Raw genomic sequence first — 15,271 nt, forward strand, 5'->3', positions numbered from 1 at the left:
AACAGTTGAAGCTCAATAAAGATTTACCTGTTTAGTTGTAAAGTAATATCTAAAGTGAGCTAAGACCCTGACCTTGACCCCATCATTCAGCTTACCTCACTGATCCACTCCCAATACAATGACAAGCCTAGCTTTTGTTGTCCGTCTGCATCACAAATACTTTCTTCCTGTAAGTTCAGAGTGGTGACTTCAGGCTTTATTGCATCTGTGATTGGTAGCTCAACTCTGTCTCTTAGATACTTTCATCAGAGAAACTTCAGGCTGAGAAATGTCTTCACGAAACAGCTGAAACAACCACTCAGAGATTGTAGGCTGTTAGAACACAAATTATAGATACAATACCTTGGAACAGATGGGGGAATGAAAGAGGAGGAGTGAACCTCAAGATGCCATCAGAAAGATGCCTACTAGTCTTCTCAAACTGATACAAGCATACTGTACACACATACCTAACTGATGTCAATCAGTGACAGAGCTGACCCTGCTGATTGTCAGGGGAAACTTGATGTGTTCAGACTCACCTTCTGCTGAATAATACCTGAACATGTCACCCTGTAAAGTGGCTTCAGTGGACTGTGTGTGCACTGCTTAATACTGTCTGGTGACGCCTGTGCTGATGATAATCACAGCTGCGTATCTTAATCAGCCCTCAGTTGTAGATGTGTTGTAGTCATTCAAGTTTAAGAGTCCCTCTGAGTATAAATTATTCACACACGACTGGCCTGTAGATCATCATCCATATTTAATGGTCGGGACTGCTTTCTCTCAGCTGCAGCTCTCTGTTGACTAATGGAACTGTTGAACACAGCTTTGGTCAGAGGACACTCATAACCATATACTGGAGGATTCAAGATAGATTTGCAACTAAACAGTCCTTGACATTTTTCATTTAAATGTACAAAGATTAAGCTTTAAATACAGGTACCTCAGGTCAATTTTGCAAGCATCTGTTGAAAATGGATCATTTAAAAACATTTAATTTTTTTATGTTTAAATTTTCATGCAAAGTCTGTAGATTTTCAAACTCTGCTTGCATACTGATTAAAATATGTCATACCTTTGCTTTAGAGATCTAGATGTGTCAAAATGGAAATAATTCTCTCTTGTAAACTACCTGAATATTAATGGAATGTTTTGTTTTTGTATTGCAGGTTTATTTGAAGATATTCACATAACAATCTGAAAGAGAAGCTCTGAAGATTTCTTGAAAGGCTTGAAAAAAAAAAAAAAAACTCCAGGTTTAGTATTTTCACTGAGAGAGACGTGTGGGTTTCTTTGATTGCTGCTGCACAAGAGGATTCTGTAGGAATGTAGGAAATGGGTGGAAGAAAAGTGAGGACAGAGTTCTTCAGCAGTTGTATTCTCCCGCTTCTGCACTAACGAAAAGCAGCAAAAAAGGAATCCAGAGAGGAAGAAGGCAGGGGAGAAGTGAGACAACCCCCAGGTTTACCAAGCCTCAAGCCTTCACCTGCAGCACTTGAAGAGCAGCCTTGCAGACTGAAATAGTTGAGTGGGTGACCACAGAAAGAGAGAGAGACGGAGACTGTCGGAGGAGCTAAGGTTTGGAGGTGGAGGTGGAGGAGGAAGTCTAGGCGGGTTGGGAAAGACCATTCCCCATGGCTACTGACCCAGGAGAGCCCACAGGCACTGAGGACTCCTCAGAGAAACCTGATGGACAGAAAGAGGAGGATACGGAGCGGGAAGGCAGGGCCAACCAACAGAGGGAGAGGACACATAGCACCCCCTCGGACTTCCCTTCCTCCCGGACTCAAGAGGGGAGAGAGACAGGAGGGGAGGATGGAGGAATTGGAAGAGGTGGGGGAGGAGGAGAAGAAGAAACCTTCTGTGAGGAGTCCCCAGTCTTGGTCTCCCTGCCTTCCTTACCAGGCGATTCTGGTCATAAACGACTGAGACGGGAGAAGCGCTTCTTCAGGAAGAGCGTGGAAATTTGCGAGGAGGATGATGAGCTGGAGTTGCCCCCTGAGGCTCCTCATAGTGCCCCCCACCTGGAGCTGCGCTCCACAGAACCAGGCTTTGTCAGTGCCCAGCAGCAGGGGACTGCTTCTTCCTCTGCAGACTTAGAACATGATCCATCTCAGGGCCACGAGCCTGGCAAAGATGCTCCTTCATCTGCACCTGCCCAAAGTGTGAGGGAGAGGGACCGTGATCAAGAGGAGGAGTCAGAGATGAAGGCTGTAGCCACCTCTCCAGGTGGAAGGTTCCTCAAGTTTGATATTGAGCTCGGCAGAGGAGCGTTTAAGACTGTGTATAAAGGCCTGGACACTGACACTTGGGTGGAAGTGGCTTGGTGTGAACTTCAGGTAAGACTAACTATGTTCTTTACTTTGCCAAACATTCGCCTGTACAGTCTGCGTTAGCTGACAGAGTCATATGCAAGATTGAATACACCCTGGATAAATGATGCACTTATAAACGTATACACAAATGAAAGTACTTAACTATATATATATATATATATATATATATATATATATACCAATTAGGGCACTGCTGAGTATGTTTTTTTTTTTTTATGCATAGCAGTCTCTAAATGTCAGCACATTGCCAGCTTACTGTGCATTCTGGGTCACAGATCAGTGGAGACCAGGGTGAAACAGAGAAGCATCATCTGTGACAGCAAAAAACAGAAAATGGAGTATTTGGCTTTTTCAAGGACTGTTCAGAATGATAGAGTCGTAGGCCGTAAGTTTGTTTTTGTAACGGGTCTCCTGTTAGAAACAGTACTCCTGAATGTGTATGTTCTATACCAAGGCACAGTATTTGAAATCAGACAACTTGATCTGCCTTACTTTCTAACGTTTCTTTGTTGAACTAGCAATTTTTGCCAGTAATCCTCACATTATCCTATCGAAAGTAGACTGAGTCATGTAGTATACAGTGTAATGCTCTTCTGCAATGTAAAATGTTAGAGATATGAAATGGAAATGGTCATGTGAAACAGACCTCTCATTAGAATGCACTATGTGATGGCTGTTGCAAATATTACTGTATGAAACTCTTTGTTATGCTTGGACATGGCAGTGGGAGGAAAATAATTATATGAAATAGTGTGAGAGTACTGTTCAAGTCTTTACATGCTGCAGCCAACCGGATTTTATTATTCCTAGAGTTAATAAGAAGCATTGTTAACTGGTAAGAATTCAACATGCGGTGGGAGACGGACTTGTGGAAGAGAGTAGAAACGCATCCCTCCGACTCTTAACTTCACAATAGCAAGCAGTGTTATAGTAAGCCATCTGATTTGAGTGTTGGCTTTGTGTGAGAAAAGTCAGTCATGTGTTTGGTTTGGAGCTAATTCCAAAACAAGAGCCTTGACTAATCCTTGAGATCAGCCTCCGTCAATTGGACTAACAAGCAGTAGGCGTGCCCACATCACCTTTTCTGGTACTATTCCAACAGGTAGCGAATCAATTTTACATCAGCAGTTTAGCAATGCTACTTCTTACGCAGCTGGTGGTCAACCCTACTTACACAGTCATCTTGCCCTTTTTGTGTGGCATGTTTAACCTTCTGTAGCATTGAGAATATGTTTTTGCCAACAGATAACTTACTTTCCTTACTTCAGAAATGTTGTTTTGGCCTTTGCCCATGGAGAGCAATTTTAAGCTGGGAAAGCATTTGCTGAAAATGAAAAGACATTAGGCTTAAGCTGCACGCATACTAAATCTGTAATATCCTTTTTTATTTTTTATTTTTCTGAAAGTGCAACTGGTCAAATGAAATCCTATGGAGGGAGACTTGTTGTTATTGGTTATAAAACAGAGTACATCACTCAGAAATGACTAAGACAGTCAAAAAGAAACAAACTTTTTATCACTAAATGTTTAATTAGATTGTGTATTATGTACAGCTTAATGATTTGAGAGAAAAACAGATGGCGATTCTTACATACAGAGGGACAGCTAGGAGAGAGGAAAAAGGGTGTGAGTGTGAAAATGAAAAGACAGACACAGGAAGTGATGGTGAGAGACAGAGGGGGGGAGACGATGATACAAACGGAGGATTACTGTGGCATTCCTCCCAGAGAGCAGTCCTGTGGCTAATGCTAAGTTGTCACATTAACACACACCAACGGGCACATACACACTGGCAGCACACAAGGCCGTGGTCACACGCCTATAGATGAATCCAGTGCCACATTCAGTGCAACATTCTAGTCTCTCAGGGCACATGATCTGTCCTATTTACTGCACCTCCCCAGAGCATGTGCACAGTTCCAGTGCGAAGTGCCGTTGGAGTGGACAGTAGTGATCAGAATAATAATGATACATTGCTGTGATACTAATGATAGACCTGACTCCGTGACTACATTTAGGCCATTAATTTGTCCTCAGTCATAGTTAACATATTCTCTTCTCAACTGGAAAAAAAGGGAACTAATTTCTATACAATTCTGTGATTTTATTGATTGAAAACAGAGGGATCATAAACAAGAGCTGAATATATTACCCACTGAATCCAATTAGTTCAACTTACTTTGAAACAGCATTTAAACCGATGCCTTAAAAAAATGCATACAAATGCTATTAACTATAACTCAAAAAGTAGATATACTGATAACTAAGTAAAGTCAACTCAAATATGTAGGTCAGGATGGCTGTTGGAATTTACAGGATATGATAACTTAACACCATGAGGTATCTGTGCAAGAATTCCAATTTGAATGCACTTGGTGGGGAAGGACTATAGACAATCCAGTGCTTTTCACTTTCCTTTGAGACTCCAGCCTTGGGGCACCATGCTCCTCTCCTCTTGTGACCATAAATTGAGGGAAGCCAGGGGATTAGCTGTCCAAATGCAGCTTGAAGGAGTGTGTAACTTCAATTCACAGTACGGACACCCTCTCTCTTATTTTGCTTTCCCTGTGAATTACACGTTTAAAAGGGCAAAGCTATACATGTAGCCATCTATTACCCAAAGTAGATGCATTTGAATCAATCGTGTGCATTTCTGTGTGTGGGGCACTGCTGCCTGTTTGTCTGCATCAGACATACAGTTTGTCACTGTATTAGTGCGCCTATCACTCTCCCTCTATCTTCCTCTCTCCCCTCCCTCCCCATCTCTCCCCCTTCCCTTTTTGTCTGTTTGAGTGAGCATGCAGAGTGATCCAGGGAGTTAATTACAGTGGGTGCCTGTCAGGCTGGAACAAAAACCCTGCACAGACAGCATAACTCAGGTGGCAGAAACCAGACTGGTTCAACCCAGTCATCCCAGACTGGTCCAGCTCAGCTTAGTGCTGCTGCACTCGCAGGACAAGAGTGATACTCAGAACTGAAGTTTAATAAAGTTTAGAAACTGAAATATTTGGGCGATTTGATTTGTTTTGCCCCAGAGCTTTTTGAATTTAGGTCTGCAGTCAAATGCCAGGTTAGGAGGACAGTTCTGACCTCCAGTTTGACCATGAATATCATAGTAATCGAATAATTTGCATAAATCGGACATCATCTCTTTTTGTAGCCATCAGGCTTTTTCATGTTAAAAAAACAACTGCTGTCCCTATCATACCTTTTCAAAAGAACAATTTAGAAATATTCTTTAAAAGCTATTTTCTTACTGTAGCTTTTTTTTTTTTTTAACTTGGTCCGACAAACCACAACGAAGGGAGAACCTGAGGATTAGCTTGATTGATTTGGATGATGACAGAGCAGTTGGGTGAAGAAAAGCTAAAGAAAGACACATTATTAATGTGTTACTAAGATTAGGAGAGTCTCATTCAAAGAGACTACAGCTGAACTGACCAGACCCGAATGGAATCAATCCAACCAAACTGGCCAGACACACATTTATCCGGGTCACCGACAGTTGGCAAGTGTCCCTGGGGCCGTATCCTCAGTCTTTATTACCTAACCAGCAACAGAGATTCAGTTTCTATTTTATTATGTACAACATTGACAACATAACATTAACTGTACAGCTTAATTAGGAGTCAATGAATATGTATCACTTATCATCATAATTGCCATTGCATGATTTAAGGTAATCCTCTGACAAAAATGGGAGCCCTTGTAATCAGATCTCACATCAGGTAGTGCTCTTTAGTTTGAACAGCAGAATTGTTTATGGGTATGTTCTGTTTGTTATTGTTTTGTTATCTTAAAGCTGTTTTAACGGCGATGCTGCGACTCTGTCGGTGGGCCAGCTTGACATTATAGCAGTGGAGTTGTCTCAGTCAGAGCTCCGAAAACCCACTCGCGCTTATTTAACAAAGTGGCTAGTGCTGTGTAAAGGCTGAAGTCATTTGTGGAGGTCTGTGAGGTTGGCCCAAAGGTTAGGAGTTTTAATCTGGTATGCGGGACAGCCTTTTTGCAGCAATCTATCTTGTTAGTCAGAGCTGTTGTAGCTTACAGTAATCTAATCCTAGCCACCATCCGCCACACTGGATTTTCAAATGCTGACACACTTACACCTACTCTGCAAAGCAAATATACTGCATGCACCCTCATTAATGTACAAAGATCCACCTGCAGCGAGGAGGAATATCCCCTAGTTGTTGATGGTGCTCTTGATCAGCCTGTTTACCCCACTGTGGGTTCCTCAGACTTCAGATGCCACCTAAATGTAATCCCTGTGATATCTGACACTCAGGGCTGTGTTTGCCAAAATAGATGTTTTAGGACTCGCATGCTTTGGTATTCATGACCCCAGCCTCTTACCACCTACCAAATGTGCCTTGTAAGTTATATCCTGTCCATTTATGCCGGTGTTTTACGAGGCTAGTTTATAACCTGCTGCCGGTGACCTTCTGCTCTGCCAGATGTCTGATCCCAGAAAAATACAGGTTCGCTTGCGTTGTTTTACTCCGTTAACTAATTTGTAGTGCTTAGGCCTGCCAGAGATGTACTACACATCAGTATAATTGCAAGATTTTGCAGACATGGACAGAATAAAAGGAAGGTCCCAAAAATATAACGTAAGAAATTATGAATTTGTATTTTTTGTTTTTCAACCATTTGTGGAAAATATGAGAAAACTCAGCCACTGTGATGTTGATTGCAGAATGAGGCAAAAAGAAAAACCGGAGCATAGAAAATGCATTAACGGGTTCAACAATGATATTTTAATACACACGCACATCGCAAGGAAGTGGAAATGAATCTGTAATGTGGTCGACGTGGGCATTGACAGAAAACGAGGCGAACTGTCTGGCCAGTTTGGTCGGATTGATTCCATTCGGGTCCGCTCAGTTCAGCTGTAGTCTGTTTGAACTAGCCTCAACTAATCTTAATTACACATCAATAATATGTTAAATATAAATATATCTTTAAAAATATATTTATTCATTTATAGATATGATTGTTTTATTTCTTGAAAAGTATCATTATGTTTTTTATTTGACACGATTGTGAAATTATTTATATATATTTGATTAGCAGAAATGACGAACAACTTGTATGGATCACATCATCAGCTTCATCAAACTGTTAGAGTGACAACAATCAGTCATTCAGACCCTGATCTTTTTTTATATTAATGTTCCTCGCATCTTCTGTCACATATGTCAATGACAGTGACGGAGCGAGCCGCATTGCTCACATTTAAAAGGAAACCACTTGTAGGGTCCTAATTTTACACGTCATATCACTGTAATGGTGCTCTGTGGTTGTGTAAAGCCACTCGTGGTAAATGGGAGCAGCTTGTGTTGGCCATTCTTCCCATGTTTGGGCTTATTTAACAGTCAGTGTCTTAAAGAAGTCTGGTTGCTGTCTGATTGGTTTAATGGCTCTCCAGCATAGTTGTTATGAACAAGAGAAAAACATGATTTACTCCTGCACTTGAGGAAACCATCTCCACTGTGTGTGGCCGAAAACTCTTTAAGGAAGGATTCACACTTGTGAATATAATCTTCAAACAATCTTGCCTCTGATTCGCTTTGCGTGATGTCTTGCACTGCTGAATCGTATTGTGAGTCTGTGGCTTTGCTTTGCGAACATTGTTTGGTGTGGGGAACGTTTACCTGGTAAAACCAATCATTTATGGAGCTACAGAATTGGGTCACGGGTTTCTCATAGCAACACGCCCCTTTGTTATAAAAGTAAGTTTTTAGGTTCAGAAAAGAGAATAGTGAGGTGCTGCAGGCAGGGGAAATCAGTTGATCGTAACGTGTTGAACGTGATACATAAATGTTACTACATCACCATTTTAGTAACCATAAGACTGAACACAGTTTCTCTTACATCAGACTATTTGCTTGGATGTTTTGCTGTTTCAAAATGTTAAAGAAAGGGCTCATTCAAATTTGACGCCGACAAGTTCAGTTGCCATCAGGTTAACAGAGAGCTGTGCTTTCTCATCTATCTGATGTTCAACAGAATGTTAGGTCACGTTTTCACGTGGTGGCTACGTGCTATTTTATCTTTTTGGTAAGATGAGGAAGAGTAATTTAATTTTTATAAATATTTATGAGTATCTGAGGGAAGTACCTGACTTATAATATCAGTTTGTATGGTGGCTAGAAGTTTGTGACCCCCCCCAACATTTCGATTTTCACACAAATCCTGATAGTGGATAAATGGAATTAAATTAAACAAATAACAAAAATGATTAAAAAAAAACTCTGCTTGTTGCTCCTGGTAAGTTGCTTCTGAAAGAAAAAAAAAAAAAAAACAGTTCCATTAATTGTACCTTATTTAAACATTTTCTCACACATACTGCTCAATTCAAATCGTTCTTCAACAATTCTATCGGATTAAGGCTGGGACTTTGATTTATTCTTTAACCATTTGAGGGAAGACCGAATTGGCTGGGGTCTGTTTTACCTACACGAGCCACTTTGACTTGACTTGATATTTCCTTGTAGAGTTCACTGATACAACTTATTGTTTCATCAGCGATGGAAAACCACCCTGGCCCAGATCCTGCAAAACAGGCTTAAACCACAATACTGCCATCACCATGTTGCACAGATGACATAAGGCTATTATACTGGAATGCAGTGTTCCTTTTTCCTCCAAACATTGTGCTTCTCATTTTAAATAGAATGTTCTGTGTTGGTCTCATCTGTCCTTTTACTTTTGATAGCTTAGTTATTTCTTTTACGTATAACTCGGGGAACCCGCCCACACCTGAAACGCCTGACTCTGCTTTCTCCTATAGATTAACTGTCAATCCCAGAGATTTTTCTGCCACTCGGGGAAATCATTACAACGGATCATTGTTACGGAATAAATAGATAGTCCAGTGTGATATTTTGCATATATTTCCTCAAATGGGCTGTCTTTATATAGATTCCTTTTGGGATAAATAAAGAGTTTTTTTCCATTTAGTTTAATTTCATTCACCCATCTTTTGGGCTTGTATAAAAGATCTGATGATATGCCAGGTAGCGTTCATGCAGAAATGCAGGAAATTCTAAAAGTTTCTGTACTTTTCATGGACAGAATGAAAGAATGGCTTTTGTGGGAATCTGTCTAGACACAGTTTAACTGAACTCTTTGTGACATTTGCTGACAGCTAAGGCTGTCGGATTCAAAACTCAGCGAGACACAGTAGACGCTGAGGAGGCAGCAGACAGAGACACACAGGCAAGCTTTCTGTCTCACACTGTAACAGACAGTTAAGTAGAGCAAGGCTTCATAAGAGGGGTGAGAAAGAGGACATAGGTGCTTTAACCTTAAACAAAGGCTGTGCTTCCTGGCCAGGTTTAGCACACTCTTTTGAAGCAGTTAAAAATGGCTATACAAATGAATCTGAGTTGGGATCTGATGTAAGAAAAAAGCATGCAAACTTTTGGGGGGATAGGGACTGGAAGCTTAGAGACCTATCATGGTTCGAGACACCAGCATTTAGTGATGTACATGTAAGAACATTTGTTTAGGAAAAGTCACATGATGCTGTGTAAAGGATTGAAGGTGTGAGGGCAGGCCTTGGCTTTGTAACTTATTCTTAGCCAAATTTGTATAACAAGGAGCAGCCTTTTTTGTTGATGCTACTTCACTTCCCTGTTGAAAAGGGAGGGGCGAAGGGATTGTCCTCTCCGCTGGCATTTCCAGAAAAGGACACAGAACCTGTGCACAGAGAGCGAAAGAAAAAGTTAAACACGGGCGTTGGTTGCAAAAGAAGCAGCGGGGACAAAAATTCTATCGGTAAAGTTGTAGAAAAATAGCACGACATAACGGGGAAATCCGTTTCGGAATACCTGCAGGGCACCGTCTCTCTTTGATGGGCTTTGTGTAAAGCAAAAAGCTCAACATCAATGGCATCGATCAGCGGAAAGCCAGTGTTATGATGACTTCTATTTTTAGTGCGGTCTGTTTGCGACACGGCGGTTGCTGCCCAGGACTCCCCCCCGCAGATATTAAGTCACACCCTCTTATTTTGTTTTATCATTTTCTCCAATTGTCTTTTGTGTAGTCAGAAGTTGCTCTTTTTCACGACAAAACCTGTGGGAAAAAATGAAAAATAAAATGACTCATTGTTTTTTTTTTTTACTTTGTTAATGCCCCAGAGTAGATCACAAGATCAATGTCGTGCCAAAAGACCTCGGCCCCCCAAAAGTTCAGTTATTTGTACACATACAGCAGACAACAACAGCTGCTCGTGACAAGTCTAAAAATAAACACTCAGTGGAGACGTCCATTATTTTCACTCCAATAAAAGGTTTTCACTGTCAGTGTTGTGTTTGCTGTCAATTTCCCTGCACTTAAAGCAATACTATGTAACATTTCTACCTTAAAATAACAGCTTGAAAAAAATTGTGTGGCTAGAATGAGTTTTAATATTACGACTGGCCTGTCTCCTATGCCCTTCGGGGGTCTAAGTTGGAAAAACTGCGCTATGTAACTTTGCTGGAGCGGCCCGGGAGCTGAGCGGAAGTACTTCGACTTGCTTTCTGGCACACCTACCGCAAAAACAAATAGACCCCTCTCACGCTTCCAGGTACATTTGATTACTCTTACCTTCTTGGTCGACATAGCTTGCACCTTCTAACTCCTCGCCGGTTCGTCAACAAACGTGAAACGTGAAAAGTGAAAGTGAAAGGGTGAGCTCCAGAGTGGGCTTTTTGAGAAGTTACATTGTATCGCTTTAATCACATCATAAATCTAATTAAGAATACTTTTTTTTTCTGCTCACTGGTAATTTAAAGCCTTGTGTCATTTTTGTGTTTATCGTGAGATCATTAATGACTTAAAACAATATAAGAATGAATAGATATGAAAAAAGCAATAAATGATCTCTCAGTAAACATGCATTATTTTCAGAGCACGCCTTCGCTTTGTGAAAAAAAATGTTTAACACGAGATTAATCAGTGGGCATGTCTATTCTCTGGGATGCTGCATGTGCAGTGAATTCGATTTCTGCAGCATCCAGTCTGTGCGCCATACTGGGGATTTGTGGCAGATGCAGCAGACATGTGTTTTATAAAGCTTGGGTGTTGTCTTAGCATTACTTCAACTCTATATTATTAGTGCCATCTAGTGGCAATAGGGGTTATTGTGTTTATATGAACAGGTAAGTTAGTCTTATAGTGTTTCAAATCCATGGACACAAAAGCAGGGAAGCAGTTCTTCGGGAATCTGTGGAGCTACTTTTGGAGCTGCCGGCCACAGAGTAGGGAAGCAAATGTCAACACTCCAACCGCAAAACATGACATGTACCTGTCACCTTAGGACCGCAAACTGACCAAGGCAGAGCAGCAACGCTTCAAGGAGGAGGCAGAGATGCTCAAGGGGCTTCAGCACCCTAACATCGTCCGCTTCTATGATTCGTGGGAGTCTGTTCTCCGTGGAAAGAAGTGCATTGTACTGGTCACCGAACTCATGACATCAGGAACACTCAAAACGTCAGTATTTAATCCTCGTATCTATTACCTTTTACTCAGTATCAATTCTGTTCTTGTGTATGGGTTTGTCATTTGGTCCTTGGTGTCAGAAAAAATCTTGTAATCACAGACCTGATTAAAATAAATGTGATAATCCCTAACAAGTTCTTAATGTCTTGACATTGACATGGCATTTACTTTAGTACTATAAATAGTTACATTCTACAAAATGCAAACTAGTTTCTCTAAGTGATGTTATCTGAATAATTTCGTTTCAGCTGTAGTATCCATGGGACCCATTGAGGTTGTGAACCAAAGACCAGTTAGCTAATATCAACTGTCATCTCATGTTAGTTTTTCTTTTCTCGTCAGTCATTTTTACTGGGCATACCTGGAAGAATGATCTTAATGGATTAACTTTATGATTTTAGTTAAAGCAACTATTACTTATGGGAGAGAAAGTTAATCTTACTATATACAGAATAAGTGTCACAATCCATCAAGATGATGTTTTTGGAACTGAAAGGGATTTATACAGCTTTGGTCCCTGGCGTTCTGTCTGTCTGTGGTTGATTACAGGATTCCTTTGAGTTTGATTGCATTTCCTCTCTCTGTACAGTTATCTGAAACGTTTTAAGGTAATGAAACCCAAGGTCCTGAGGAGCTGGTGCAGGCAAATTCTCAAGGGCCTTCACTTCCTTCACACCAGGACTCCACCAATTGTCCACCGGGATCTTAAGTGTGACAACATCTTCATAACTGGTCCCACAGGATCAGTCAAGATTGGGGACCTTGGACTGGCCACACTTATGAGGACGTCCTTTGCCAAAAGTGTCATAGGTAGGCTGCATGTGTAGACCAGCTACTTTTGAGAATGATACCAGTCATGTAGCAGCTATAGAAAACCATTATTGAGTTAGGATCCTTAAAGAGAGCCTCAGCGACATATGGAAGCACCGTTAACAAATATTTACAAAATCACTGTAAAATCTAACGAGGGACCATGTTTGATATAAACATAGACCACTAACAGATGGCACTCTGGTACTTTGGTACAATTTAACCCAATTAAATTGACTGTATTTCTGTTGGACTGTATAACTCAGTGTCAATTCATCTGTTGAGTTGGGCATGTCTGCTCTGTGGACAAAATAATATCCCAGTATATATAGTTTTTAAACAGAAAGAGTGATGACGTAGTATCAGACTGTTTGGGTTATTATTAGCTTGGAACCACTGTCTTGTCTTAACAGGAACCCCAGAGTTCATGGCTCCGGAGATGTATGAGGAGCACTATGATGAGTCAGTGGATGTGTATGCCTTTGGGATGTGTATGCTGGAGATGGCTACTTCAGAATACCCCTACTCTGAATGCCAAAATGCTGCTCAGATCTATCGCAAAGTCACAAGTGTGAGTGTCTTTGATTGAATGACAGCATTGAGTGTCACAGCAGATTTGTGGCGATGAAACATAAAGATCTAATTTATTTTGATGTTATTTACTGTGAATATGATCCCGACAGTTTGGACCCATGATTCAAATGTCTTTAATGATAATATACAATTTCCAAAAACCTAGTTCTATGAATACAACACGTTTTTTTTGCAGGGTATAAAGCCAGCCAGCTTTGATAAAGTGAATGACCCAGAGATCAAAGAGATTATTGAAGGCTGCATTCGGCAGAACAAATGTCAGAGGTTAGTAGGCTTTATCGTCATAACACAACCTTCTCAGGCAGATTTACTTATCAGATGATCATTAAGCATACTTGTCTCTGTTTCCCCTTTGAAAGACTGTCCATTCGAGACCTCCTGAACCATGCATTCTTTGGGGAGGACACAGGGGTTCGAGTGGAGCTGGCAGAGGAGGACACAGGCACCCAGGACTGCCTGGCTCTCCGGATTTGGGTTGAAGACCCCAAAAAGCTGAAGGGGAAGCACAAGGACAATGAGGCCATCGAGTTTAGCTATGACCTGGAGAATGACAGTGCTGAGGAGGTGGCTCTAGAGATGGTGAGACACAGAAAAGATTTAGTACTGATGATTAGAAAGGTGTTGGATATTCTATAGGGTTCCCTTGGAGAAGGTTTGATGCTGTAAAGCTTTTGTAAAGGTCAGGTGGGGAAAATCCTTGAGCTCATTTGTTAGCCACTTCAAAATACATCCTACTGACCTAGAAACCTTCAGCATAAATGTACTTGTTAATTAACTCTCCCCCTCTGTTATCACAGGTGAAGTCAGGCTTCTTCCATGAGAGTGATGCCAAGGTGGTGGGAAAATCCATCAGGGACCGTGTAAATCTTATCAAAAAGTCGAGGGAGCGTCGACAACAGCAGCTCCTTCAGCAAGGCTTTGAGGAACGAAGAGACTCCACTCTCACCTCCTATGCATTTTCTAATCCTTCTTGCCCTTCGTCACTGATGCAGGGGTCAGCCGTACATGCAGGTGCTGGAGAAAGAGGAGCTGGAGGAGTAGTGCAGGAGTCGGAGGAGCTGCCTGAAGTGGATCAGCATGTCAGGCAGCAACATATTTTCAGTGGGGCAACCCTTAACCTGCCAGGTAGAGTATGCATCTGTATGATACACACCACATACTGAGAGTTTACAATGAACATATGGTTATAAAGCAACTGACGTATCGGAAGTTTTCGGCCAAGCATGTATATTTTGTGCTTTTACATCTTACTTTTTTATTGTCTTTCATGTAGAAGGGGAGAGCATCGGGTCTGCCAGCTGTGAATCCTACGCAAGTGAACAGAGCCAGGCATACTCACAACAAGGGGAATCATGCTCCCACCCTCAAACTACTCTCCACACTATGGTATGTCTGGGTCTATGCTTCACTTCATTGATAAATTATAATTAACTGCTTATTTATTTATCATTTTAAATCACTGTGCTGAAAATAAGTTGTACATAATTTATTTTTTCCTGTGGTTCCAGAGTACTGGTGTATTGGCTAATCCTCATACACTCCCAACTGGTGAGGGCGGAAGTGCTCCAAATCTCCCTCTTGGTCAGAGTATTAGTAAGTCCAGCATGTCCATTGGCCAAAGTGGAGGGGGACCTGTTGGTCAGACATTTCTTCAACCTAGCACTATGGTTCCACAGGTATCCCCAAGTATACCTCAACAATATTTTCAGGTGAAAAGGGTGAAAATTCACATCTTGAAATGAAAGCTATATTTACACTGGAGTCACAACAGTTAACATCATTGCTATTGGAAGTAAATCTATGGTCTCACTATTCTGTCACATTTGGGCTCTTTCCCTTTAAGTAACTATTAAATATCGAATAACAACTACAAATCAACCTCATAATTGCAAAAACTGTACAGTTTCCCCCAGGAAGTTTGAGAGCTGAGGAAGTGAGATGCAAGAATTAAGTCAAACTCTCTCTTTAAAAAACGTACAGCCTTGTAATGTTAAAATGTGCTTCTGATCAAATTTTTATCTTTAGTTTGATATTTTACTTCCCCGAGGTGCATTCAT

At 41.1% G+C, this 15,271-nt stretch overlaps 1 protein-coding gene across 4 annotated transcripts in view; it reads left to right on the top strand.

Moving 5' to 3' along the window:
- wnk3 (WNK lysine deficient protein kinase 3) overlaps positions 1 to 15,271 on the top strand; it is a 40,273-nt gene that overhangs the window by 6,074 nt on the left and 18,928 nt on the right. For all 4 annotated transcript variants that reach the window (XM_075476699.1, XM_075476700.1, XM_075476702.1 and 1 more), the window contains exons 2-10: positions 1,152 to 2,321; positions 11,629 to 11,801; positions 12,400 to 12,620; positions 13,034 to 13,191; positions 13,390 to 13,478; positions 13,574 to 13,793; positions 14,012 to 14,339; positions 14,488 to 14,600; positions 14,723 to 14,923. In XM_075476699.1, coding sequence (XP_075332814.1) covers positions 1,617 to 2,321; positions 11,629 to 11,801; positions 12,400 to 12,620; positions 13,034 to 13,191; positions 13,390 to 13,478; positions 13,574 to 13,793; positions 14,012 to 14,339; positions 14,488 to 14,600; positions 14,723 to 14,923 — 2,208 coding nt within the window. In that variant the 5' untranslated portion in view covers positions 1,152 to 1,616. The remainder of the gene's footprint in view (positions 1 to 1,151; positions 2,322 to 11,628; positions 11,802 to 12,399; positions 12,621 to 13,033; positions 13,192 to 13,389; positions 13,479 to 13,573; positions 13,794 to 14,011; positions 14,340 to 14,487; positions 14,601 to 14,722; positions 14,924 to 15,271) is intronic.

The sequence above is a fragment of the Odontesthes bonariensis genome, chromosome 10 (assembly GCF_027942865.1).
Source record: "Odontesthes bonariensis isolate fOdoBon6 chromosome 10, fOdoBon6.hap1, whole genome shotgun sequence".
In the NCBI taxonomy this organism is placed as follows: domain Eukaryota; kingdom Metazoa; phylum Chordata; class Actinopteri; order Atheriniformes; family Atherinopsidae; genus Odontesthes; species Odontesthes bonariensis.